At 43.7% G+C, this 25,939-nt stretch overlaps 1 protein-coding gene across 3 annotated transcripts in view; it reads left to right on the top strand.

Annotated features, from left to right (window-relative positions):
* Positions 1-25,939, top strand: part of NOS1AP (nitric oxide synthase 1 adaptor protein) — a 224,611-nt gene that overhangs the window by 151,750 nt on the left and 46,922 nt on the right. For all 3 annotated transcript variants that reach the window (XM_068239949.1, XM_068239950.1, XM_068239951.1), the window contains 2 exons: positions 16,879-16,934; positions 19,257-19,365. In XM_068239949.1, the coding sequence (XP_068096050.1) occupies positions 16,879-16,934; positions 19,257-19,365 (165 nt within the window). The remainder of the gene's footprint in view (positions 1-16,878; positions 16,935-19,256; positions 19,366-25,939) is intronic.

Below are 25,939 nucleotides of genomic sequence, written 5' to 3'. Positions count from 1 at the left end.
CAGAGAGGATTATATTAGGGAATCAAACCGCCTCCTTCAAGACCCCATTAGTTATCGTATACTGTCTTCTGATCCCACTATCATGTACCACACTGCACTCAAAGCATTCATCAATAATGCTTTGATGGATGGTCTAATCACCAAAAATGAAAAAAATTTCATATTGGTAGAAAATCCCGACACTCCTTTCTTTTACCAGTTACCCAAAATACATAAAAGTCTAACACACCCCCCAGGAAGACCTATAATATCTGGAATTAATTCCACTACTAGCAATTTATCCAAATATGTGGACCAACACCTACAAAAATATGTACGCAAGTTAAATTCATACACAAGAGACTCCCAGCATCTTATCGATACACTCAGAGATCACGACTGGGAACCTGACTACACGTGGCTAACGTGTGATGTAACAGCCCTATATACCAATATCTCGCATGAATTTGGGATAGAGGCTACGCAATTCTATCTGCAATCAGACTCCGATATGCCACAAAAACAAAAATGTTTTATACTACAATGTGTAGAATTCATATTAACACATAATTATTTTTCATTTATGGATACCATTTACCAACAAATAGGAGGTACGGCCATGGGCAGCAGTTTTGCGCCCAGCTATGCCAATTTGGCTATGGGCCTACTCGAAACCATTTACATTTACAACAACAATCCATTCCAAGACCACATTGTACTATACAAGAGGTATATTGATGATTTAGTATTTATTTGGCGGGGTGATACATCACTTATCCCATCCTTTCTCAATTATCTAAATTCAAACAGAGCTAAGCTCTCTTTCACCTCACAATTTAATAATACATCTCTGGAATTTTTGGACTTGGTTTTGTTTCATGACAAGGGAAAGATAAAGACTAAAACACATTTCAAACAGGTTGATTCTAACAGCTACATCCATTTTAACAGTTTTCACCATAAACCATGGACAACCAACACCCCCTACAACCAATTCAAACGCATTCGAAAAAACTGAACGGACATACTAGACTATGAGACACAATCCAAGGTTCTAGTTGAAAAATTCAGGGAAAGAAAATACCCCAAAAAACTTATACAGAACGCTAAATTTCGAGCCAAATATCCCCATACATCCCCCAAAGGATCTGACACCATACCATCAAATAGCTCAGACACTACATTACGGTTTATCACCAAATACAATGCCCAACACACAATCATTAAGAATATTTTAACCCATAGATGGGAAATCCTACAACAGGATCCATTTTTACAAGGAAGCATTCCCAACAAACCAATTATGACGTATCGTAGAGCCCCCAATCTTCGTAACTTATTGGCACCAAGTAAAATCAGGGCAGCTACTAAGACACCATCCTTACCAGTAGGTTCCTATGCATGCAATAAAACACGCTGCTTAGCTTGCACATTCATAACTAACACGGATCACCTAATAGCAACAAGCAACAAGGTAGTTTACCCAATCAAAAAACACATAGATTGTGACTCAAGACTGGTGATCTATGTAGCCACTTGCCCCTGCAAGATACAATATGTAGGACGCACTAGCCAGCAACTACGAGACAGAATCGGACAACATAGACGGAATATCCTGAAAGGTTTGACCACACACAGTTTATCGAGGCATTTTGATTTAGTTCATAATAGAGATGTCACAGGAGTCTCCTTTATAGCCTTGGAACATATTAATCCCCTAACACCGAATGCAATCCAAACACTCAAAAACAGAGAGATGTTTTGGATTCAAACCCTGAAAAGTTTGGTACCGTTGGGTCTCAATGAACAATTAGAAAAAACATTCTAGTAGGATTATCTATTATTTTCAATTATCTTCAACCGTACAATCCTCACAATGACCCTTCGGTTACATTTTTACATTTTAGGTTACCGTATATACTCGCAAGCAAGCCGACCCGCATGTAAGCCGACCCCCCCACTTTTACCCCAAAAAAAGGGAAAAAATGATTGACCCTCATGTAAGCCGGGGGTAGGAAACGCTGGCCGCGTGATCCCCCCAGTATGTCCCAGTATAGCTAGTATAGTGCCCAGTATAGGTAGGTAGTGCTCAGTATAGCTAGTAAAATGCCCCAGTATAGCTAGTATAGTGCTCAGTATAGCTAGTATAGTGCTCAGTATAGCTAGTATAGTGCTCAGTATAGCTAGTATAGTGCTCAGTATAGCTAGTATAGTGCTCATTATAGCTAGTATAGTGCTCAGTATAGCCAGTATAGTGCTCAGTATAGCCAGTATAGTGCTCAGTATAGCCAGTATAGTGCTCAGTATAGCCAGTATAGTGCTCAGTATAGCTAGTATAGTGCTCAGTATAGCTAGTAAAGTGCCCCAGTTTAGCTAGTATAGTGCCCCATTATAGCTAGTATAGTGCCCCATTATAGCTAGTATAGTGCCCCATTATAGCTAGCATAGTGCCCCATAGCTAGCATAGTGCCCCATATAGCTAGCATAGTGCCCCATATAGCTAGCATAGTGCCCCATATAGCTAGCATAGTGCCCCAGTATGGGTGGGTAGGTGGGTGGGTAGGTGCTGTCCCTCCCCGCTCCCCCGCGGCTGCCGCTGCTATTACCTTAGGCGGCGCCGCTTCCTCTATCCCCGTCCTCCTCCGGTAACTCATTCACAGCAGCGCGCCCCTCGCTGCTGTGATGACGAGGAAACCATAGAGAGCGGCTTCCTGTAGCGGCGATGCCGTTACTATGGGAACCGCTCTCTATGGTTTCCTGCGTCATCACAGCAGCGGGGGGCGCGCTGCTGTGAATGAGTTACTTACCGGAGGAGGACGGGGATAGAGGAAGCGGCGCCGCTTAAGGTAATAGCAGCGGCAGCCGCGGGGGGAGCGGGGAGGGACAGCACCTATCCACCCATGACTCGCAAGCAAGCCGACCCCCCAACTTTTGGCCCACTTTTGGGGGGTCAAAAATTCGGCTTGCTTGCGAGTATATACGGTATACAGTTTTTATCACACACATCATGGATCTTATTGTGCCATTCACTTACCAAGACCAGGCATATAGAGACCAATATAGTCCTACGCACATGTATAAAAGGGGCTCAGTGCATAGGTACTGATCACTCTACCTCTATAATGGTTTCTGTGTATATGAGCACCTCATTTATTTATGTTTGGATCATTGTTGGCCAACTGCCGCTCTCTTTTTAGTCCCTTTTATATTTTACATTTACATTTTTAAATAATATATTGAGTATATGTGGTTGATATTATTATTATTATTATTAATATTATTATTATTATTATTATTATGGTTCCCCCCCCCACCCCCCCTCTCTAGATCTTCCTTGTCCTTATTTATACACTCCTAACTAACTCTTCTGATACTGATGATATTAATTTCAGTTGAAGAAATACAATGTATATAGATCACATTGGAAGAGATGCTTCCTGTAAATTATAATCCAACTATATGGCCCACTAAATATCTATAAGACCACCAACCAAAACCATAATATGCCCATGGTTTTTAGAGTGGTAATATGATATATGACCACTAGATGGGGTAAACATGTAATGTAGGGCATATACAGGCCCCATATACTATTATCACCCATAGACTACCTTTATTAACTATTTATTAATTGTCTATTTAAATTGCTCATAAACTTTAAATTTACTATGTTTTTATGTATATATTTATATATTAATTTATACAGTTATGTGGTAGGTTCTATTACGATATGGGATCTATTAAATGTCCCCCCCCCCCCTTTTTTTCCCCTTGCGCACTGAATCTGACATTACTTAGGGGAACAGCTGACCATCGGAATAATCAGCCCGAACGTAACTTCCGCTCCGCCCAATAGCGGAGCAGTGACCTTAACAAATATGACAATGCGGGCCTCTTGCCCTTAGATGACGCACTTCCGCCTAGAGGCAGAAACCAATAGCCTGGCGGCGGACAGCGTCTTTTTCCGCTTACGGCGGACCCCGCTCACTCACAGCCGCTGCTACCAAATTACATCAAGGAAAAGTATTTAGTAGCTGGCGTGGCGTCCGTTCGTAACAGAGGCGCCACGCCAGTACGGACTACTGCTTGGGTAAGAGTGATTTATTTATTATTATTGCTATCATGTTTTTTTGATGTATTATACCCGCACATGTATTTTCATACCCCATGAACACCCCCCCATATCCAATCCATTAGAGATGACATGGGACATATAGATTACAGCATATTTTAGCACATAGATATCCACTATACAGGTATCCACTATACCTCAATTCCTATTAACTTCTGATATCAACGAGTATGTATATCCCTTCCAACCTGCACTTTTTTCAAGGTCCTAGAACTGAAAGACTTTAGGACTATGATTATGAATATGATGTTTATCATGATTTACTAGAATGTGTCGAATAAGGTATATAACTGTTCTTGAGGTTTACTAATTAGATAATATCAAGGCTGATTAAGTATATTGTCTATCGGTTACGGATAGACTAAGTCAATTGTTTTATATTTTTAATTTTTACTACTTGTCCTGTGATGATTAAGGTTTTTGCGTGATGCAATTGTCTTTTGTTTTTATTTTTCAATTTTATATGGGTTCTTTGTTGTACGTTTTTTTGTTTCAGTTGCTCCTGCCTGTATGTGTTTTGCCTGAGGAAGCGGGCTTGTGTCCCGTGAAACGCGTTGCAAACTGATTGTTATTTGGAGTACTAAAAATGTATTAAATTTATATTGTCAACCACACAAAGTGGTCCTTTGTTTTTATAGGGTAGGCAAGACCACCATTGCCACCCTCATTTTAATTGGTTTTAATTGGAATCATATTTTACTCTATTGGCGCCTCTGTTTTTTCTGATTACGCGATATCCACCTGGTGGATGGGTGTGGACACCCTTTCTTCTTCTACACAGAGAGCGACTTTTTAGCCTGAGCGGGGACAGGCCTAATCTCCCCGTCTGTGATACAAGTGGTTGCCTGACCCGGCAACCCATACTTGTGAGTATAATTTTATCATTCATTTCTCACGTCTACCTAACCAACAATAATACACTATTGGGGGCTCTCGATTTCTCCTTTTCCTTTTTCTCTTCACAATTTTGTCAGTTAGACTTTGCAACTGCTGTTCAGGAAATACTGTTGAAAACAAAGAAAACCCTGAGGATCCCCCATGAAGAGATGGACTGGCCCAAAACCTGTCAGTTCTGTCAGCGTTTAACTGCCTACTTTTTCACGATAGTGGTAGATAACTGTCTACAAGTTAACCCTTAACAAGCTTGCAAAATTCAAATTAAAATATTTAGTTGACTTCTTGATGGTGGGGACAGCCATTCGTATTCCAGCTTGTACTTCAGTTCTCTACCCTGCCATGCACATTGCTGTGTTCCCTGCCTTTGGATCCACAATTCATGTGTTACAGGTGACATCAGTCTCTAACTTTGCATTTATGAGGGAGCTGAAATTATTAAATTATCCAGGAAAGTCTCCTAATGGGAGCTTCAGGAAGCCCATTTTAACTAATGAAACATACTATTTATTGGTAAAAAAATATATTGCTAAATGTTCTACGGCAATAGGAATTGTATATGCAGAATTTATGGTGATAACTCCTCTGTAACCCTGTGTAGTTCCGCACTAGCAAACAGTCATGATAGTGAGGAACGCAGCCAAAGCCCTCCGCCCACCACACTTCTCACTGTAACACCAAATTTGCATATTTCTTCTTATTGTGAAGCATTTCGTGCATATTTTATCTCAGTGGGAAGCAAGTCTGAGCATTTCCTGTGGGATGTTGGGAAACAAAACAGACAAGTAGACAGGAGAGATCCTATTAGTTACTCGCAACCTTCTCCAGAGAAGCCAAACATCTTATTCCCTCACTGTTTGGAGAACTCTACCCAATATGACTGCCTCTGCAAAATACTTGCTCAAGGGGCAAAAGACAAAGTATCACATTTTTGCCATACAGGCCCATATGTAATTCACTTTTTCTCCTGAGTTTTCTCCTAGGTGATATTTTTACAACTTGTCATAAAATGCATTTTAAGTCACCAGCAGGCAAAAAAATACTCAAAATAAATTTGATAGTACTTTTTCATCAACTTTTGGGTACTTTTTCAATTGTAAAATGCTAAAAATTTAGTTTACAGAGAAAATGAAAAGTATCTCCTAGGACAGGGGTCTGCAACCTTTAAGAATGAAAGAGCCACTTGGACCCGTTTCCGAAAAGAGAAAAAAAACTGGGAGCCGCAAAACCATTATAAAACAGATATGTCCCCAATATGCACAAATCGTTAGCAGATATGTCCCCAATATGCACAAATCGTTAGCAGATATGTCCCCAATATGCACAAATCGTTAGCAGATATGACCCCAATATGCACAAATCGTTAGCAGATATGTCCCCAATATGCAGCTATAACCCCAATAAGCACAAATCGTTAGCAGATGTCTCCCCAATATGCACAAATTGTTAGCAGATATGTCCCCAATATGCACAAATCGTTAGCAGATATGAGCCCAATATGCAGATATGACCCCAATATGCACAAATCGTTAGCAGATATGTCCCCAATATACAGATATAACCCCAATAAGCACAAATCGTTAGCAGATATGTCCCCAATATGCACAAATCGTTAGCAGATATGTCCCCAATATGCACAAATCGTTAGCAGATATGACCCCAATATGCACAAATCGTTAGCAGATATGAGCCCAATATGCAGATATGACCCCAATATGCACAAATCGTTAGCAGATATGTCCCCAATATACAGATATAACCCCAATAAGCACAAATCGTTAGCAGATATGTCCCCAATATGCACAAATCGTTAGCAGATATGACCCCAATATGCAGATATGACCCCCAATATGCACAAATCGTTAGCAGATATGTCCCCAATATGCAGATATGACCCCAATATGCACAAATCGTTAGCAGATATGTCCCCAATATACAGATATAACCCCAATAAGCACAAATCGTTAGCAGATATGTCCCCAATATGCAGATATGACCCCCAATATGCACAAATCGTTACCAGATATGTCCCCAATATGCAGAAATGACCCCCAATATGCACAAATCGTTAGCAGATATGTCCCCAATATGCACAAATCGTTAGCAGATATGACCCCAATATGCAGATATGACCCCCAATATGCACAAATCGTTACCAGATATGTCCCCAATATGCAGAAATGACCCCCAATATGCACAAATCGTTAGCAGATATGTCCCCAATATGCACAAATCGTTAGCAGATATGACCCCAATATGCAGATATGACCCCCAATATGCACAAATCGTTAGCAGATATGACCCCAATATGCACCACAAATCATTAGCAAATATGACCCCAATATGCACAAATCCTTCAGCAGAAATGACCCCAATATGCACAAATCCTTCAGCTAAATGACCCCAATATGCACAAATCCTTCCGCAGAAATGACCCCAATATGCACAAATTTTTCAGCAGATCTGAAAAGAAAACCCCATTTACTCACCTAGTAAGAAGACCTCCTGTCACGATCTCCTCCTGTCCCGACCTCCGGTCCCGACCTCCTTGTGGCGCGCAACTCCCTCGGCTCCTCTTCCTTCCCGACGTCACGTCCTGCCTGCACTACACTGCAGGGCTACGGGAAAATGGCCGCCCGAAGCCCTGCACTGGTCCGGCGGCCTCTCTGATAGGCTGCCGGCCAGCGGCAGCACACGTGACGTCACACGCGCAAACGTCACACGCGCGCAGCAACCACTGACACCCACTACCGGTGTAGTGTCAGAATGGGCAGCCCTGCAGCACCGGAGCCAGTACTGAGCCGCGGCAAAGGGGAAAAAGAGCCGCTTGCGGCTCCGGAGCCGCGGGTTGCCGACCCCTGGGATAACTTGAATTGAATATGGGCCACAGAGTCCAATACAGTGGAATCTCATTATAGTAAACTCTGATATAGTAAACCTCTGAATATAGTAAACTCAGTCCTCAGGTACCAGCAAATGTGTCCGTATAAATATACAATGTATGACCAATTCTGATATAGTAAACTTCTGATATAGTAAACTACTTTTCCTGATCCCTTGGAGTTTACTACAAAAAAAATTCTTCTTTATAAAGGTGTCCACCAAATAATATATATATAGGAGGCAGCTGCCCCAGTTTTTACCCAGCATTTATTGAGTTGTGTTTCTTGCCTTTTTTATAGTCTAAACCAGGGGTGCCCAATAGGTCGATCGCGATCTACCGGTAGATCGCGACCGCCTGATCGGTAGATCGCGGCCTCTTGGCCGCGTCCCATTGAAGTTAGCAGCCAGCAGCTGTATAACACAGTTTCTGCTGCTGGCCGCTGGAGGAGAGAGCCTGGCCAATCAGCGGAGAGGAGGAGAGAGCCTGGCCAATCGGGGAGGGGAGGAGAGAGCCTGGCCAATCAGGGGAGGGGAGGAGAGAGCCTGGCCAATCAGGGGAGGAGAGGCACGCAGCCAATCAGGAAAGGAGAGGCGCGGCGCGCAGCCAATCAGGGGAGGAGAGGCGCGCAGCCAATCAGGGGAGGAGAGGCGCGCAGCCAATCGGGAGGAGAGGCGCGCAGCCAATCGGGACTCGGAGAGGCGGAAAACTTCCGAGTTCCGACTCCACTCACGCTGCCCACCGGAGCCAGGCCTGAAGATCTGGACGCCACAGCGGGAAGACACCGGCCCTATACCCAGGTAACCTATACTGAAGGGACCTATACCCGGCTAACCTATACTGAAGGGACCTATACCCAGCTAACCTATACTGAAGGGACCTATACCCAGGTAACCTATACTGAAGGGACCTATACCCGGCTAACCTATGCTGAAGGGACCTATACCCAGCTAACCTATACTGAAGGGACCTATACCCAGGTAACCTATACTGAAGGGACCTATACCCGGCTAACCTATACTGAAGGGACCTATACCCGGCTAACCTATACTGAAGGGACCTATACCCGGCTAACCTATACTGAAGGCACATATACCCGGCTAATCTATACTGAAGGCACATATACCCGGCTAATCTATACTGAAGGCACATATACCCGGCTAATCTATACTGAAGGGACCTATACCCGGCTAACCTATACTGAAGGGACCTATACCTAACTACATTTCCGGGGGGGGGGGGGGGGGGGGGGGATGCATTTGAAACATTGGTAGATCTCCTGGCCTCGGCGAATTTTAAAGTAGCTCGCGAGCCGAAAAAGTGTGGGCACCCCTGGTCTAAACAGACTGAAAACCTTTTTCTCTGTCATTGGATAAGTTAAAAATGTAACCAAGATGGCACTTTTGACTGAGGCAGAAGAATGACTAGATTAAAAAGGAAAATATACTTGTTTAAAGCCAAGTTTAAAAGATTTAAAAAAAAAAAAAATTCTCCTACTTCACTGTATTATACTCCACCATCCGGTGCTGGTAAACCTCCTTCCCTCCCACCATTCTTGCATGCAGTGGTTGTTGAAAAGCAACTTTACCTAATGATGATTACCGCTCGCCAACTTTCGCCCAGTGTCACTTCTTCCATTTGCATCTAATTTACTTGAACGCCAAACTGAACTAAGCCAGTATTTATCTGATGATTCCCTGCTTGATCAGTTCCAGTGTGGCTTCCGGGCAAGCCACTCCACAGAAACAGCCCTTACTAAAGTGGCCCATGATTTTCTTACGGCTAAATCCAAAGGTCATTATTCCATACTCATCCTAGTTGATCTGTCATCAGCGTTTGATACTGTCGACCACACTTTACTCCTACAGACTTTACTCCTACTCCTATAGAGCATCTGCCTGTAGGCAGATGCTCTATCCTGGATATCATCCTATCTCTCTGGAAGGTCTTTGGCCGATCAGATCTCCTCGCCACATCCTTTGTCTGTGGGGGTACCTTAACCACTTGCCGACCAGGGGATTTTTCACTGATCGGTGCTGCGTGGGCTCTACTGCCCGCAGCACAGATCAGGAGTGCAGCAGGGCGATCAGACTACCCCCCTTTTTTCCCCACTAGGGGGATGTCCTGCTGGGGGGGGTTTGATCACCGCCGGCTGCATTTGCTTAGCGGGGGGGCTCTTCAAAGCCCGCCTCCGCAGCGTTCTCCGCCGTCTCTCCTGCTCCCTCCCTGTCCCTCCCCCTGTGAGCTGCGCAGGACGGATTTCCGTCCTGCGCATTGAAGGATAGGCTTCAGCCTATCATATGCCGGCGATCCCCGGCCAATCAGAGGCCGGGGATCGCCGATCTGCCTTACGGCGCTGCTGCGCAGCAGCGCCGTATGATGTAAACAGCGGGGATTTCTTCCCCGCCTGTTTACATTTTGCCGGCGAGCCACGATCGGCGGCCCTCCGGCTGTTCACGGAGACACCCTCCGTGAACTGACATGGAAAGTTTCCATGGTAGCCCGCAGACGACCAGTTAACGCCAATCGGCGTTAGCTGGTCGTCAAGAGGTTAAGGCTCTGTCCTCGGTCCCCTCCTTTCCATCTACATGCACAGCCTTGGTAAATTAATGAATTGATACACAACTCTACTTTTCGTCCCCAGACCTTAACTCCCTCCTCACATGAAATCCCGACTTTCTGTCCGCTATATCCTCTTTCATGTCCTCTCGCTTTTTAAAATTTAATATGAATAAAACAGAACTAATCGTCTTTCCACTATCTCTGTCCACCTCTCTGCCTGATATAACCATAAATGTTAATAACACCCCTATAACTTCAGTTCCCAAAGCACTGTTCTTAACTAGTTCCCCGCCCGCGTACAGTATATCTACGCTCCTTTGGACTTCACCTCCCCGCCCGGAGCGTAGATATACGCACCCCCCGCCGCTGCCGCCGCTGTCCGCGCTCCCGCTCGCACTCCCGCTGGTAATCACGCTGCTGCCCGCTCGCCCGGAGATCAATGAACGGGAAAATACATTCCCGTTCGTTGATCTCTGCCCCCAGCAATGATCGGCTGCTTTCCGCTGAGCAGCGCGATCATTGTAAAAGAAAAAAAAAATCCCAGCCTCTTTATACTTCCTCCGAGCGTCCGGAAGGACGCTTGGAGGTCGCATTACTGTTGCCATCTTGTGGCCAAATAGTAAAACTACACCCTACACTATTTTTCACATACACATACATTACTTATACAGAAAAAAATTAACTCATTACCTCCCACACTCCCCATTTTTTTTTTTGTAATTAAAAAAAAATAAAAAATTTACAATTAAAAAAAATACATAAATAGTTACCTAAGGGACTGAACTTTTTAAATATTTATGTCAGGAGGGTACAACACTGTTACATTATAAACTATGGGCTTGTAATTAGGGATGGACGCAAAACTGAAAAAATGCACCTTTATTTCCAAATAAAATATTGGCGCCAAACATTGTGATAGGGACATAATTTAAATGGTTTTATAACCGGGACAAAAGGGCAAATACATTTCATGGATTTTAATGACAGTAGCATGCATTATTTAAAAACTATAATGGCGGAAAACTGAAAAATAATGTTTTTTTTCCCAAATGTTTTCCTATTTTCCCATTAAAACACATTTAGAATAAAATAATTCTTGGCATAATGTCCCACCTAAAGAAAGCCTAATTGGTGGCGAAAAAAACAAGATATAGTTCATTTCATTGTGATAAGTAATGATAAAGTTATAGGGGAATGAATGTAAGGAGCTCTGAAAGGAGAAAATTGCTCGGATGCTGAAGGGGTAAAACCCCTCAGTTGGGAAGTGGTTAAGGGGTAATATTTGATTCTTCTCTCTCATTTATTCCTTACATCTTCTCTCTCTCGTGTATTCCTCACATCAACTCCCTGACCAGCTCCTGTCATCTCCAACTCAAAAACATATTATGCATCCGACCATTTCTCACTCAGGACACAAAAATGTTAGTACATGGTCTTATTATATCTCGCTTGGACTATTGTAATGTATTGCTTGGTGGACTTCCAACTAACCGACTGGCACCCCTCCAATCTGTACTGAACTTGGCTGCTCGTCTCATTCATCTTTCTTCTCAGTCTTCCTCTGCGGCTCCTCTCTGTCAAGGTTTTCATTAACTACCAATTAACCAGAGGATCCAGTTCAAACTCTTAACCCTAACCTACAAAGCTCGCCACAATCTCTCTCCTCACTCTTTTCCCGATACCAACCCAACCGCAATCTCAGATCTGCACATTAGCTTCTTCTATCCTCCTGTAGAATTAATACCTTGCATTCACGTATGCAAGACTTCTCACATGCCTTACCCCCTCCTCTGGAATACCCTTCCACAGCACATCCGTCACTCTCCCATCTTTAAAAGCTCCCTCAAAATGCACCTTTTCCGACAAGCATATGCTCTTACTTAGGCCATTCCCCCTTCGACCTTGAGTCAAGTCTTACTCCTTATTAACCCTCCTGGCGGTCTATTAAAAACCGCCAGGGGGCAGCGCAGCCGTTTTTTTGATTTTTTTTTTAAATCATGTAGCGAGCCTAGGGCTCGCTACATGATAGCCGCTGCTCAGCGGCATCCCCCCAGCCCCACCGATCGCCTCCGGCGATAGGCGATCAGGAAATCCCGTTCAAGGAACGGGATTTCCTGGAGGGCTTCCCCCGCCATGGCGACGGGGCGGGATGACGTCACCGACGTCATGGACGTCGTGACGTCTAAGGGAGTCCCGATCCACCCCTTGCCGCTGCCTGGCGCTGATAGGCAAGGCAGCGCAGGGGTCTAGGGGGGGGGGCTGTCTTGCGACGCGGATAGCGGCGATCGAGCGCGGGGCGGCGGCGATCGAAGTGCTGACGCAGCTAGCAAAGTGCTAGCTGCGTTCAGCAAAAAAAAATTATTCAAATCGGCCCAGCAGGGCCTGAGAAAACCTCCTGCGCGGCTTACCCCGAACTACGTTCGGGGTTACCGCCAGGAAGGTTAAATAACCCAAATAAGCACTGCCTGCATATACACTGCATACTTCCCCACCTCTTGCTCCCCCCCCCGCCCCATTTCTTTAGATTGTAAGCTTGCAAGGGCAGGGCTCTCTCACCCTTTTGTGTCTTGAAATTTGTTATTCATTTCACAGCTTGCACTCTTATACATTTTACTCATCATGTTACATCTGTCATTTTAATCACCAGTTCCGTAATTTGTACCAGTGTCCATATTTGATGTATATCATTGTCTGTATCATTATGTACCCCATGTTTGTTTTCCTACTTTGTATAGCACCACGGAATATGTTGCCACTTTATAATTCAATAATAATTATAGTAGGGAATAAAAATGATTCACGACATAGCAAAGTGAGCAGTTATAGCCCCTTTCACACTGATGCGTTGCATTACCCTGTTTTTAGTGCAGGGTAAGGCTACACCACTGAAAGTCTATGGGGCATTTTATACCGATGCGACAGGAAGTGAGGTTTCCGCTGCATGGTCGATGGTCGGGCAACAGTGCGTTGGTGGGTAACTTGTGCGGCGACTGGAAATCGTGTAAGTATGTGGCAACACAGGTTTTTTTTATTGTTTCACGTTGCGGCGCACATGCAAAAAAGCGTATTTTGTCTATACACTTCTGCACAATTCGAACGTCAGCCACAGGAAGTGAGCACTCGAGAGCCTCGCTTCCTGCTTGGCCTGCAGCCAGGATAGAGATTACCATGCACTTCCTCAGTATTCTTCATTGGCTTTTTTAGCCGTTGGCTGTTCAGCAACTCTAACGCAGGTTGGCAGTGTGAAACCGGCCTAAAAAACAACTGTAGTGAAATATATTGCTTGCTTAGCAGTTATAAAATGTTATTTCCCACAATGCAACAAGGTTCAAGGACAGAAAACTGTCAGGACCATTGTCCTGACATCACTCTGTGGAAGGGGTTTCATTACAATATTAGCCATACTGACCCCCTTGATGCTCCATTCGAGAAATGGTAAATATTTCCTGTGGATCATTCAGAAACAGCCTTATCAGTCCGCCGACAGCACATACCCACGCACTACTGTCGGCTGAACGTCCGCCCAGTGGGAGAGTCAGTCGTTGCCGGATGTAGTGCGTGTGTATGCACCTTTAGGTACTGTCTGCTTGGTAACAGCACATTAGCTCCCACAGTGCAGCAAGGTTACCAGCCAGGGAACTATCATTAGCATTGCTAAAACTTCACACTGTGGGAGGGATTCGCCTCAATATCAGCCACAGAAATGTTCCTGGTGAACTATTGCACAAGGTGAGTACCCCCCAGGGGAACTTTATTTTGTCGGTACAGAGGCTCTTAAGAGAATTCGAGGCAGTGCGAGGTGGGGCAGATGGGACTTAGAGGCATGTTCTCTGCCTCATGACATGCCTCTGTGCCCCCCCCCCCCCCCGCTGCTCTCTGCCCCCCCCCCCTCCTTGCTACTCGATAGCCCCCTGAAATTAGTGACAATGATTGTTGATATTTTGGAGGGTAATGGGAGGAGAGGGATATCCTGCTCAAAATGCCCACTAGTGGCTTTCCTGCAGGGTTTCCCCAGCTGCCATTGGGCAGCTCTCTCTCCCTGGCCGCGCCCCCTGCTGCTCCCCCACCTCCCTGCACACTGGGAGATAATCTTTCTCTCCTTCCAGCATTGTGACCACAGAGGTCACAAAAGTGAAAGTCGGCCATAGCAGGCCAACAGAGCGGCACGGATGGCGGCTACCTGATCTGCCCAACTCCCCGGATCAGGTAGCCTAGTTTTTTTTTTTTTTTTTTTTTTTAAATTATATTTTCCCACCTCGGGCTTTCTTTAACTTCAGATGGATATTCCATCCCCCAACTTATGCACTAGTAGCATAGAGACAACATGCTGTACCTCCAAAGATGTAGTGTGAGTCTATGGAACATATCTAAAGTGGGAGGAGCCTTCCTGACCTTTGGGCCTCCTCAGTTTCACTTGACATACAAGTCATTAGAGCTTTATCCTGTACCTGCTCTGGTCTGTGATCTGTACTTATTGACAGGTGGATGTGTAGTGGAACCATGCATAAGTGAATGTGTTCATTTTTTTTTTTTATCAGCATCAGGGCTCTTTTCCACTATGAAATGCGATTGCGATCGCGATTCCGATCGCAATCGCGTTTCAATTTCCACCATGCGATTGCGCTACTATACTCATTATAGTCCAGCTCAATCGCATACAAAACGCGGCAGGACGACGATTGCGCTTTGACCAAAATCGCATCGCAATCGGATCGCACTAATGGAAATTGCTGCTGCAGTTTCCATTAGTTTAATGTACCTTGCGATTTGCGATCAGCAGCAAATCGCAAATCGCAGGCTAGTGGAAAAAGGCCCTAACTGAATGATGGTGTGATATTTTCCTTATAACAATAATACTACCTGGTTGACAATCAAAGTAGAACAATAAAAGTAGAGGTCTGCATTAGAGAGAAAACCCATGGACTCTGAGAAGGTTCATCCTTCTTTTCATATTAAGCTGCTCTAATGAAATTTTACGAAAAGATAGAGATTACCGTAGCAAATAGTTTTCTCTGGATTCCCATGGCCTCTAGCAGCACCTGTCTGTGGAAAATCCCAGATAGATTGAAACATCCATTCCTGGTGCTTGTCGCTCATGTTGGATGCAAGATGATTAACAATAGAGATTGACTTGTTGCCTGTAGTGATTGAAAAACTGATTGGATCAGGTGGCCTCTGCAAAACCCTTACAGCTGTAAGGGCTGATTCACACTGCAAGAGCTTTTTAAAGTGTACCAGAGATCAAAAAAAATTATACATACCCGGGGCTTCCTCCAGCCCCATCCACTCCAATCGCTCCCACGCCACCGTCCTCCGCTGCCCGCAGCTACGGGAATCTGGTCCCCTCACTGCCGTCAGTCGGAGCCAGTCTAGCGTAAGAGAAGTGCGCTGTTTGTGCATCTCTCCAATAGCCGCTGGAGAGATATGTGTAGAGGGCGTACTTCTCCTGCGTAGGCTGGCTCTGATGATGTCAGTGACGGGACCCGGTTCTCGTAGCTGTGGGCAGTGGAGGACGGCAGCGTGGGAGCGGATGGGGCTGGAGGAAGCGCCAAGTCCCTTTAAGCACTAGTTATTTAAAAAGCTTTTGCCAATGCAATGCTATGAGGGATTTTTATATAATCACATCACTCAAGTGAGAACATTAGCGCCTGCTAATGTAATCCTAAGTGCTTAGGAAAAGCTTGTGCAGTGTGAACCAGGCCTGACCTATACAGGTCATGGAAACCTGGACATTAGTACAGGCTATCAAAATAGAGGATTCAGCTGCTTTTTATGTACCTCCTGGGAGATTGAGGTCATGGCAAATGGGCAATAAATATTGGAGCAGATTTACAGATACATGCTGAGTTCATAACTTTTTTACTTTTTTTTTTCCCCTAGAGCTCCACTTTAATAAGGCATAAACAGTCCAGAAATATCAGTCTATTGACATCTGGGTTCTGTGGGAAACTCCACAGCTTATTTCATTGCACTGTCACTTTTGAAAGCGGGTATAATGTTTAAGGATACATGTATTATCTCGGTGAAATTTGCCTTCTTAAAACAGAAGAAAATTTGCAATAATTCAGCTACAATTGAACATTTGTGGCTACCACTACTGAATATGCAAATGATCCCCTTTTTCCCCTGTAAGCAAGGCAAGCATCCAGAACTGCTGGTGTATAGCAAGCCTATGGCTTTAAATATTACACAGCCACACCAACCCCACATGTAGACAGCCTATTTCGGGTTTTTGGCCCTCATCAGTACATGACAGGGATTGATATGGATAGGGCTTGGACCGGTACAACAGAGTAACCAAGCAGCTCGGGGTGTCCCAAACCACTAGGAATGTATAGGGGGATAAAAGAAACCGAAAGACACAAGATCTCATATATCTTGTGAGCAGAGCTGAGGATTGTGGGAGTAACTGGTTTTCTTTCTGTTGCAGAAAGACTGGGCCTGGGATGAAAGCAAGATGTTGATTATGCAAGATCCCATCTACAGGTAAGTGTTTGCTCAGTGCTGTGCAATGAACTCTCACTATGAAGTCAATCTTGTTGCTTTGGTGTAATTAATAGCAGATCGACCAACGTTTGCAATGAATGTAATCTACATACTTAGTAGTTTAAATGTTTCCTTAATTAAAGGCCCTAAGCTTCTAGATGAAGAACAGATTTCAGGCAACCTCATGAGTAATCTCTTCTACAAGTTCTAGTTGTTAGCAGTTGTTAAACAAAAATGGTTAACAACTGGAGACAACAGGCGTTGTCCCCACTGTCGCTGTCACTGCCTAAGTGTTAACTTAAAGGGAATCTGTAACTTCTAAAAAATAAAAAAAAGATACTTCAGGAGGGGGAAACTTCTGGATCCCAATGAGGCTTCTCCATTCCTCAGCCAGCCCAATCCAGCACTGGCAGCCCCAAACTATCAGAATAATGACCGCTGATGGAGGGAATTGTTCTCCCCACCCACCCAGCCTTTTCTGTAACGCTCCTTGTGCGCCACACTGCTGGCCCTCCTTCCTCCCACAAAGCAACAGAATGCAACACTATCCTGGAGGCTAGCAAGGGGACAGCCTTAGCCCTGCACTGTCACCCAAGGGATTGAGTCCTGATCCCTCCCGGGTGGCTGTCCTTGTATGTGCGTACAAGGCTTTACTCCATAAACAGTTCATGTTAACTTGGCAACACTGCAGGGGAATGAAGACAAAGTGAAAGAGGCTTGCTGTGCCCATTGTTCAGCTTTAAATCAGAACAAAAGCAATAAAGCAGCCCAGCATATTAATTCAGAGTAGTAAGGTTGTTTAAAGGGGAACTGAAGTAAGAAGTATATGGAGGCTGACATATTTATTTCCTTTTAATCAATACCAGTTGCCTGGCAGCCCTGCTGGTCTATTTATCTGCAGTAGTATCTGAATAACACCAGAAAAAAGCATGCAGCTAGTCTTGTCAGATCTGACTTTAAAGTCTGAAACACCTGATCTGCTGCATGCTTGTTCAGGGGCTATGGCTAATAGTATTGGAGGCAGAGGATCAGCAGGGCTGCCAGGCAACTGGTATTGCTTAAAAGGAAATAAACATGGCAGCCTCCATATACCTCTCTCTTCAGTTCCCCTTTAAAGTCTTTTGGAAGTTCTTGTCCATAAAAGTTTTTCAAACTTGAAGTACTAATCCATCTCTTAAAGACCAACCTCTATTTCAAGTCCTGTGTTGCTGTGTTCATTTATCTTCAGCCAGTTACTGGTGTGTTACCTATGTTAATGTGCTGTTGCAACTGCACACAATTCAGGACTAGCTCTACACTCGGACAGTGTAGACATCTGCATTGCTGCACAGATCCATGAAACTTAAGTGCAATGTGTACAACCCTTTGGTGTTACAAGAGGCTTCCAATGATTTGCAATAGATTTATGATGCAAAAATGACCAGAAATAGAACATGATCTGAGTCACTGTTTGCCAAGGTTTGTGCGGGAATGGCAGAGGGGATGGCGAGTTATAAAGCAACTTGCATTATATGTTTTGTCAGCACTACATGGATGTGTAATAATAATGGACTGAGATCAATCATTTCCCTGCCTCACTGTTCTTTAATGAATTACTCTGCTAAGGACCCGTGAGACCTAATTAATATACGTGAACTGAAGAAGAGGAAACCTGATCTTGCTCTTAACCAGTTAGGTGAGATTTATAAGCACTCTGATGGCATAGAAGTGATTGGACTGGTTTCAGATCTACAAAGAAATGGACACCTACAAAGCAGGACACCTCATTCAGTGTGTGCAGTTCTTAACAACATCTGTTCTAAAACAGTCAAATAGAAATAGTATTCCTTATACTCAGCCGAGCAGATAAGGAATGTGCCAGCTATTGGCAATATATCATGCAGCAGGCATTAAATCATCCTGCTACTAAACATATGCGTGATAATATACGGTTTTCTAAAGCTGTATGCAGTCAATTCTGCCTAAGCTGCACTATTGTAATTCACTGACATATTCATAATGTTGAACAGAGCTGTATCTTAAAAAGACATATCTCCATAGCCAATTAGAGGCATAAATTGGATTGAGGTACTTATATAAATACAGGAAGGTTTCAGTATTCCTCCACCAACTGATGACGGATAACCGTACTCCACAATAAATATATATATATATATATATATATATATATAAAACAGAGACTTTGCAATGAGATAAAGAGCTGGGCTTTGCTGGTGGAGTACACATTATAGTTTAATAGTACAAGTGGTTCTCGGATATTGAAACATTATAGAAACCCTATATTAATCTGTATTTTACCTTCTACTCTCTCATTCAACAAAGAATATTCTACGTGTCTCACGACTCCCAGGATCTCAAGATCTTCAGCTACATCGCCAGAGATGGTTCCAGCAACATCTTTCGATGCAATGTCTTTAAATCTAAGAAAAAGGTATGCCAACGCTGAGAACGTTTACGTTATGCTGTGAGTCAACGGTATCTTTCATATGCACAGCAGGTTTCCCACCTACAGCGTAATCTATTCATTTGTAGGTGAACATCCCACTCAAGATAGTGAAAAGCATAAAATACCAGGTGGTTGCCTTTGAAAGCGCACATTATGAAGGGAAAAAGTTTCACATCACTCAGGCTGTGGGTCACATACACACCCCCTCTAGACCCAGGGGGAGATCAATTCAAACAAATACAAATGATGAGGTGGTGGGGAAGAGGATAAGTGCTACTATAATGTTATGAGTCTGACTTGAAAAGTTGCTTTTTGGAGTATTGTGATGTTCCTGGCAATCAATGAAGGAACTGTTTATACTAAAACAAGCTCTGGTATGCTCTATAAATGGTGCAAACCTGTTTCATTTGTTGCTATTATGAGAAGTCTCTTGCAAGAGGCAACTCTGTGCATTAAAGCACACCTGAGGTGAGAGTGATATGGAGGCTGACATACCAATTTCCTTTTAAACATTACAAATTACATGGCTGTCCTGCTGATCTTCTGCTTCTAATACTTTTAGCCATAGACACTGTACCAGCATGCAGTAGATCAGATGTTTCTGACTGAAGTTTGACTGGATTAGCTGCATGCTTGTTTCAGGTGTGTGATTCAGACATCAATATGGCAGCCTCCATATACCTCTCACTTGAGGTGTCCTTTAAATGGAAATGCTCCTTTAGCAGGTTGCAGTGGCAGCTGTGTGATACATTCATTTGCCTGTTATCCAATAACATGAATAGAGACAGCAGTAAAAATCTTAACAAAGTTCTAATTCCTTTTCCCATTAATCAGTACTGAAATATTATTATTATTATTATTTAGTATTTGTATAGTGCCGACATATTACGCAGCACTGTACAGTGTATGTATATATATATATATATATATATATATATATATATATATATATATATATATATATATATATATAGAAGAGTAAGTGCCTCAACCTTCAAGCAAGAAGAAGAAGTAGCGCCCTGCCCCCAGGGCCAGTCCAAGCAAGAAGAAGGGGCTGGTCCAAGCAAGAAGAAGACGTAGTGTCATATCAAACCAAGGGCAAAGAGGGATAATTTGCATATTCAGTCGCAGTGCATTGTGGGTAACCACAAATACTCACTTATAGCTGAATTATTGCATATTTCCTTCTGTTTTAGTAAGGCAAATTACACCAAGCTTTGCTTTTTTTAGTAGGAGGTCTTTTTGGTCCCTTTTATCCCCCTATACATTCCGAGTGGTTTGGGTCACCCTGAGCTGCTTGGTTACTCTGTTGTACTGGTCCAAGCCCTATCTTATACTGCCATAGCAATCCTTGCCATGTACTGATGAGGACCAAAAGTCTGAAACAGGCTGTCACATGTGGGTTTGATATGACTGTGTAAAATTTAAAGCTATAGGCTTGCTATACACCAGTGGTTCTGGATGCTTGCTTGGTTTAGTAAGAAAAGTAATTATTTGCATATTTAGTAGCAGTGCATTGTGGGTAACCACAACTGTTCACTTATAGCTGAATTATTGCATATTTCCTTCTGTTTTAGAAAGGCAAATTACACCAAGCTTTACTTTTTTTAGTAGGAAGTCTTTTTGGTCCCTTTTATCCTCCTATACATTCCCAGTGGTTTGGGTCACCCTGAGCTGATTGGTTACTCTGTTGTACTGGTCCAAGCCCTATCTCATACAGCCGTATCAATCTCTGCCATGCACTGATGAGGACCAAAAGTCTGAAACAGGCTGTCTACATGTGGGTTTGATATGACTGTGTAAAATTTAAAGCTATATGCTTGCTATACACCAGCGGCTCTGGATGCTTGCTTGGCTTACCAAGGGGAAAAGGGGTAATTTGCATATTTAGTAGCAGTGCATTGTGGGTACCCACAAATTTTCACTTATAGCTGAATTATGGCAGATTTCCTTCTGTTTTAAAAAGGCAAATTACACCAATACAGTGTGCGGCATTGCAGGAAGTGATGACAGTGGAACGCACGATGGAACACGGAAGAGGTGAGTCATCCTCGCCCGCTGCCTCTTACTAATAGTGATGGCTGCTACTGTGCTTAAGCAGGAGGGGGAGCGCACATGGGGGACCGAGGGGGGGGAGGTTCCTGCTGAGCTTAAGCTGGAGGTAGAGCACACATGGGGGACCCAGTTGAGGGGGGGTCCAACGCCCCTCCCCGCCACTGTGCCCAATACCCCCTTCCTGCCCTCTACCCTCTTATGCGGCGTATGCTACGCCGCGGGTCGGCTATATATATATATATATATATATATATATATATATATATATATATATATATATATTGTCTTGTCACTAACTGCCTCAAAGGAGCTCACAATCTAATCCCTACCATTGCCATATGTCTATATTATGTAGTGTGAGTACTGTAGTCTAGGGCCAATTTTTAGGGGGAGCCAATTAACCAGCCTGGCGGTATGGACGAGCTCAGCTCGTCCATCACCGCCGGAGGCTGCCGCTCAGGCCCTGCAGCACACGCAGCCGGCACTTTGCCAGCCGCGTGTGCTGCCTGATCGCCGCCGCTCTGCGGCGATCCGCCGCGAGCAGCGGCGAAAGAGGGTCCCCCCAGCCGCCTGAGCCCAGCGTAGCCGGAACAAAAAGTTCCGGCCAGCGCTAAGGGCTGGATCGGAGGCGGCTGACGTCAGGACGTCGGCTGACGTCCATGACGTCACTCCGCTCGACGCTATGGCGACGATCTAAGCAAAACAAGGAAGGCCGCTCATTGCGGCCTTCCTTGTTTATTCTGGGCGCCGGAGGCGATCGGAAGAACGCCTCCGGAGCGCCCTCTAGTGGGCTTTCATGCAGCCAACTTTCAGTTGGCTGCATGAAATAGTTTTTTTTTTATTAAAAAAAAACCCTCCCGCAGCCTCCCTGGCGATCTTATCAGAACGCCAGGGTGGTTAACCTATCCGTATGTTTTTGGAATGTGGGAGGAAACCGCAGTGCCCGGAGGAAACCCACACAGACACAGAGATAACATACAAACTATTTGCAGATAGTGCCCTGGCTAATAAAAGACTTTATTTCAGTACTGATTAATGGGGAAAGGAATTAGAACTAAGATTTTTACTGCTGTCTCTATCACTACGTTTTTCCTTCATATCCTGTCTTACTCCTGCTTTAACTTTTTTCCACACAATCCAAAACAACTTTTGTCTCTTGAGTTGGATTTTTTTAAGTAGAAGATGATCATCAATTAATGTTGGGATAACTACATACATGGTTAGTGCTGGAAGTTGTTTGGGCTTAAAGATATGTTTTTATCTTTGCTTTTATATTTGTCCAATGGTGAAATGCATCAAAGCATTCTGTGGTTTTGTGCCACTGGCATCTGGCTTTCCGAAGAGCAGTGACAATTTCCAAAATACAGCCCTCATTGGCCAACTAGCTTCCATCTAGCTAAATGTCTCCAGTAATGACACAGTTTTCAGCAAAAAATGCCAGAGCGATCAGATAAATGTGATCGGAAATTAAATATTGTAATACTTCACCAACAAACCAATCTGTATTTTCTATCCATCACAACAGATTATAAAAAAAAATGTTTTTCCTATTGACAACATTTTTGTCGAACGATCGCCTTTAGAATCGTTCTCAGACGATTTGGGACATTAGCAAGGTTTATTTTCTGCCAATCCAATTGCATTTATCTGATCGCTTGAGCGATTCTTCACTGAAAATTGTATCATTAGAGGGCACCTTTAAAAGGATCTTAGCATCTCCTGGTTTCAAATAGCTGAAAGGGCTGCCATGTTTGAGAAGTTAACCCCTCTACTCCTTTTTCACTGCCATTATCCAGGGTTGGTGTAAAGTTCATGAAGTGTGACTTATTTTATCTGTTTGTTTGAAGCACAGTGGTCTCCTTCTTCCCCCTCCTTAATGCTTAATTGGTTTGTTTGATCTTAGCTTGTGGGTAATGAAGTCTAATTAGAAGAATCCTTATCTGCCTTCCATTTTCTGTTGTTTGGGACCGGCTTGGGGACAGAGGAAGTAGAATACTACTGCCTGTAATTAACCCTTAAATGTAAAAAGATGAGGTAAAATGAACTTTTTTAACAACGAACCACATTTTAGCATATGCACTTTTAATTTGCTATTGAGCTGCCCTGGGAGTTAAAAATGATGCTCGGTTCCCTTTAACTGAGACGGACAGGACTGTGAATTCTGACTGGTTGCTATGGGTTACTGGCATCTGCACTGCTCGCATGCCAAATAAGCTTCTGTGTTCATAAAATCAGCAATAATCCTGTTCAAGAGTCTCCTATGATTTGCCTGGGTTAGTAACAAGCATCATCTGGCTACAATATAAGGAATTTTTATGTCTGTAAGGGCTATTTGACTCTAATGAAGGAGGTGGCCTCCAGCTGTTCTCATCAGCATTAAGTCTATATAAAGATCCCCTATCCACTCATGACACTTAGCCGCTGTTTACCGTATGATGTCTAAAAGTCTCAGCCATTGAAAGGAGAACGTGGTGGTCCCCTATTTCATTATTGCCTGTTTCCATGGAGAATTTAATATCTAAGCTCCTGGATCTAGGCTAAAATAAATCTCTGTGTCTGCTGAAGTTTGCCTTTCACATTGCAGCATTCAGACTTTGTACATTATGGAGAGGTCACACTGAAGCTATTGCATTCATAGCAATAAGAGAAAAACTCTATTTTTTGCATGACAACCTGCCAGTCCACTAAGACAGAACATTTTCAGTATGAAAATTAGCATTGAGGAGTAAGATTAGCCCAAAATCTAATTTGATTCTCTAATACCAAAATGTCATTAAATTATTGGCATGTCTTCCAAATACATTTGGGGATTAATAGACTGGAAGAGATGTAGTATTTATTTTTGCTAAATATAAACTAGCTTGTTCACCAGTTTGGCCTGAGGAGCCGAGGAACAGATTATTCTTTTAATAGAGCATTTCCTAGCAAGTCCATGTTTTCGACATTTTTTTTACCCCTTGACGAGTCAAAAAAAAAAAAAAGGACTGTGTTTAATAGCTTACTCTAGTTACACAACATGTACCTTAGTGATTTAAAATTTAGGACACAGAGCTGTGTTTTTTTGTTTTTTATTACCCATATTCACAGATCCATAAATTTGCAATAAGGCACAAGATGTAGAACTTGGCCCACTAGTATCAGGAGGAAATGTTAATAATAATATCTGAGGCAATGCCTGCTGTCTGCCATAGTATTTAGCAGACACTTAAAGAGACTCTGAAGCAAGTCTAAATTCTCTTTTTTTAACCTGTATTCATTGTAAGCCCCATAAGCCTTGCTAAACCTCCGCTATCCCACGGCAAAACAAGGGGTTTATACCTCCCAAATCCCCTATCCTGTGTCGGGGGGAGGGGGGGTGCTACAGCCATAAGCTCTGCCTCAAGGACGTCAATCCCCGCTGATCACCGCCTCTCCCCGCCCCTCTCAGTCTTCCTTCACTGATAGGGGCGGGGAGTGGCGGAGATCCGACAACAGATTGACGCGCGTGGAGGCAGAGCTGCAGCTCATAGCTCTGCCTCCATGAGCAGCAAAATCCACGACCAAGAAAGTCATGAATTTTGCAAGGGGGATTTGGGGGGTATAAACCCCTCGTTCTGCCGCAGGATAGCGGCAGTTTAGCAAAGCTTATGGGGCTTACAATGAATACAGGTTAAAAAAAGAGAATTTAGACTCGCTTCAGAGTCTCTTTAAAATGGGGGTAGAGGCGCCCAATGCTAATAAGCTGTTTACCTTATAAACAGGGAGGTATTCTTACCTCTTGGAGAATTTGGACCAGTTTATTAACTCTCTCTGTTAGAGAGGCGCTCATGCTTGCTACACAACCATAGCAGTTAAGGCACCTGTTTTTTTCACTGACCTGAGGAAAGGGGGCAAGCTCCCGCAAAACGCGTTGTCAATTTTATGTGCTTGAATAAAATACCTTTTTTCAAGTAAACTGGGTCAAATTCTTCAAGAGAGGTAAGATTACCTCGCTGTTGTTAAGGTTAACAGCTTATTAGCATATCTTTTTATGCATTAGGCGCCTCCACCCCCTTGTTTTAAGTGTCCTGTCATACCTCTTTTAGAGGTGATAGTTTTTTAGTTGTCGTAAAGAACTCTCGGAGTGAGACCGCCCAGTTCCTGCCACAGACCTGGAAAACTGAGCGGGGGCGGTTAATTTCCTGCCTGCTCTGACAGTGTTTGCAAGGATTTGCAACCCACGTTTGTGAGTATATACATCCTTAGCAATTTGCTTTTCTGAATCGTACACAATTCTACACCATTGGGCTCCTGGTCCCCTGGTCTCCTTTTGTCTTTTAGATGAACCTCGGGTTGTTACAATCACAGGAACCATCAACATGAGCTATAGTATTTAGCAGGACCGTGATGTCAGGGCAAAAATCATCCGACTCCTCAGTTTATGAAACCATCGACTCCGACTCCAGGTACCCAAAATTGCTCCAACTCCACAGCCCTGGTATTTAGGCTCTCTCACAACTGCAAGGTGCTGTGCGTTCTGATTGGT

Source organism: Hyperolius riggenbachi, chromosome 6 (assembly GCF_040937935.1).
Source record: "Hyperolius riggenbachi isolate aHypRig1 chromosome 6, aHypRig1.pri, whole genome shotgun sequence".
NCBI classification, from domain to species: domain Eukaryota; kingdom Metazoa; phylum Chordata; class Amphibia; order Anura; family Hyperoliidae; genus Hyperolius; species Hyperolius riggenbachi.
Note: the sequence above shows the minus strand (reverse complement) of the source record. Positions and strands in the feature narration are given on the sequence as shown.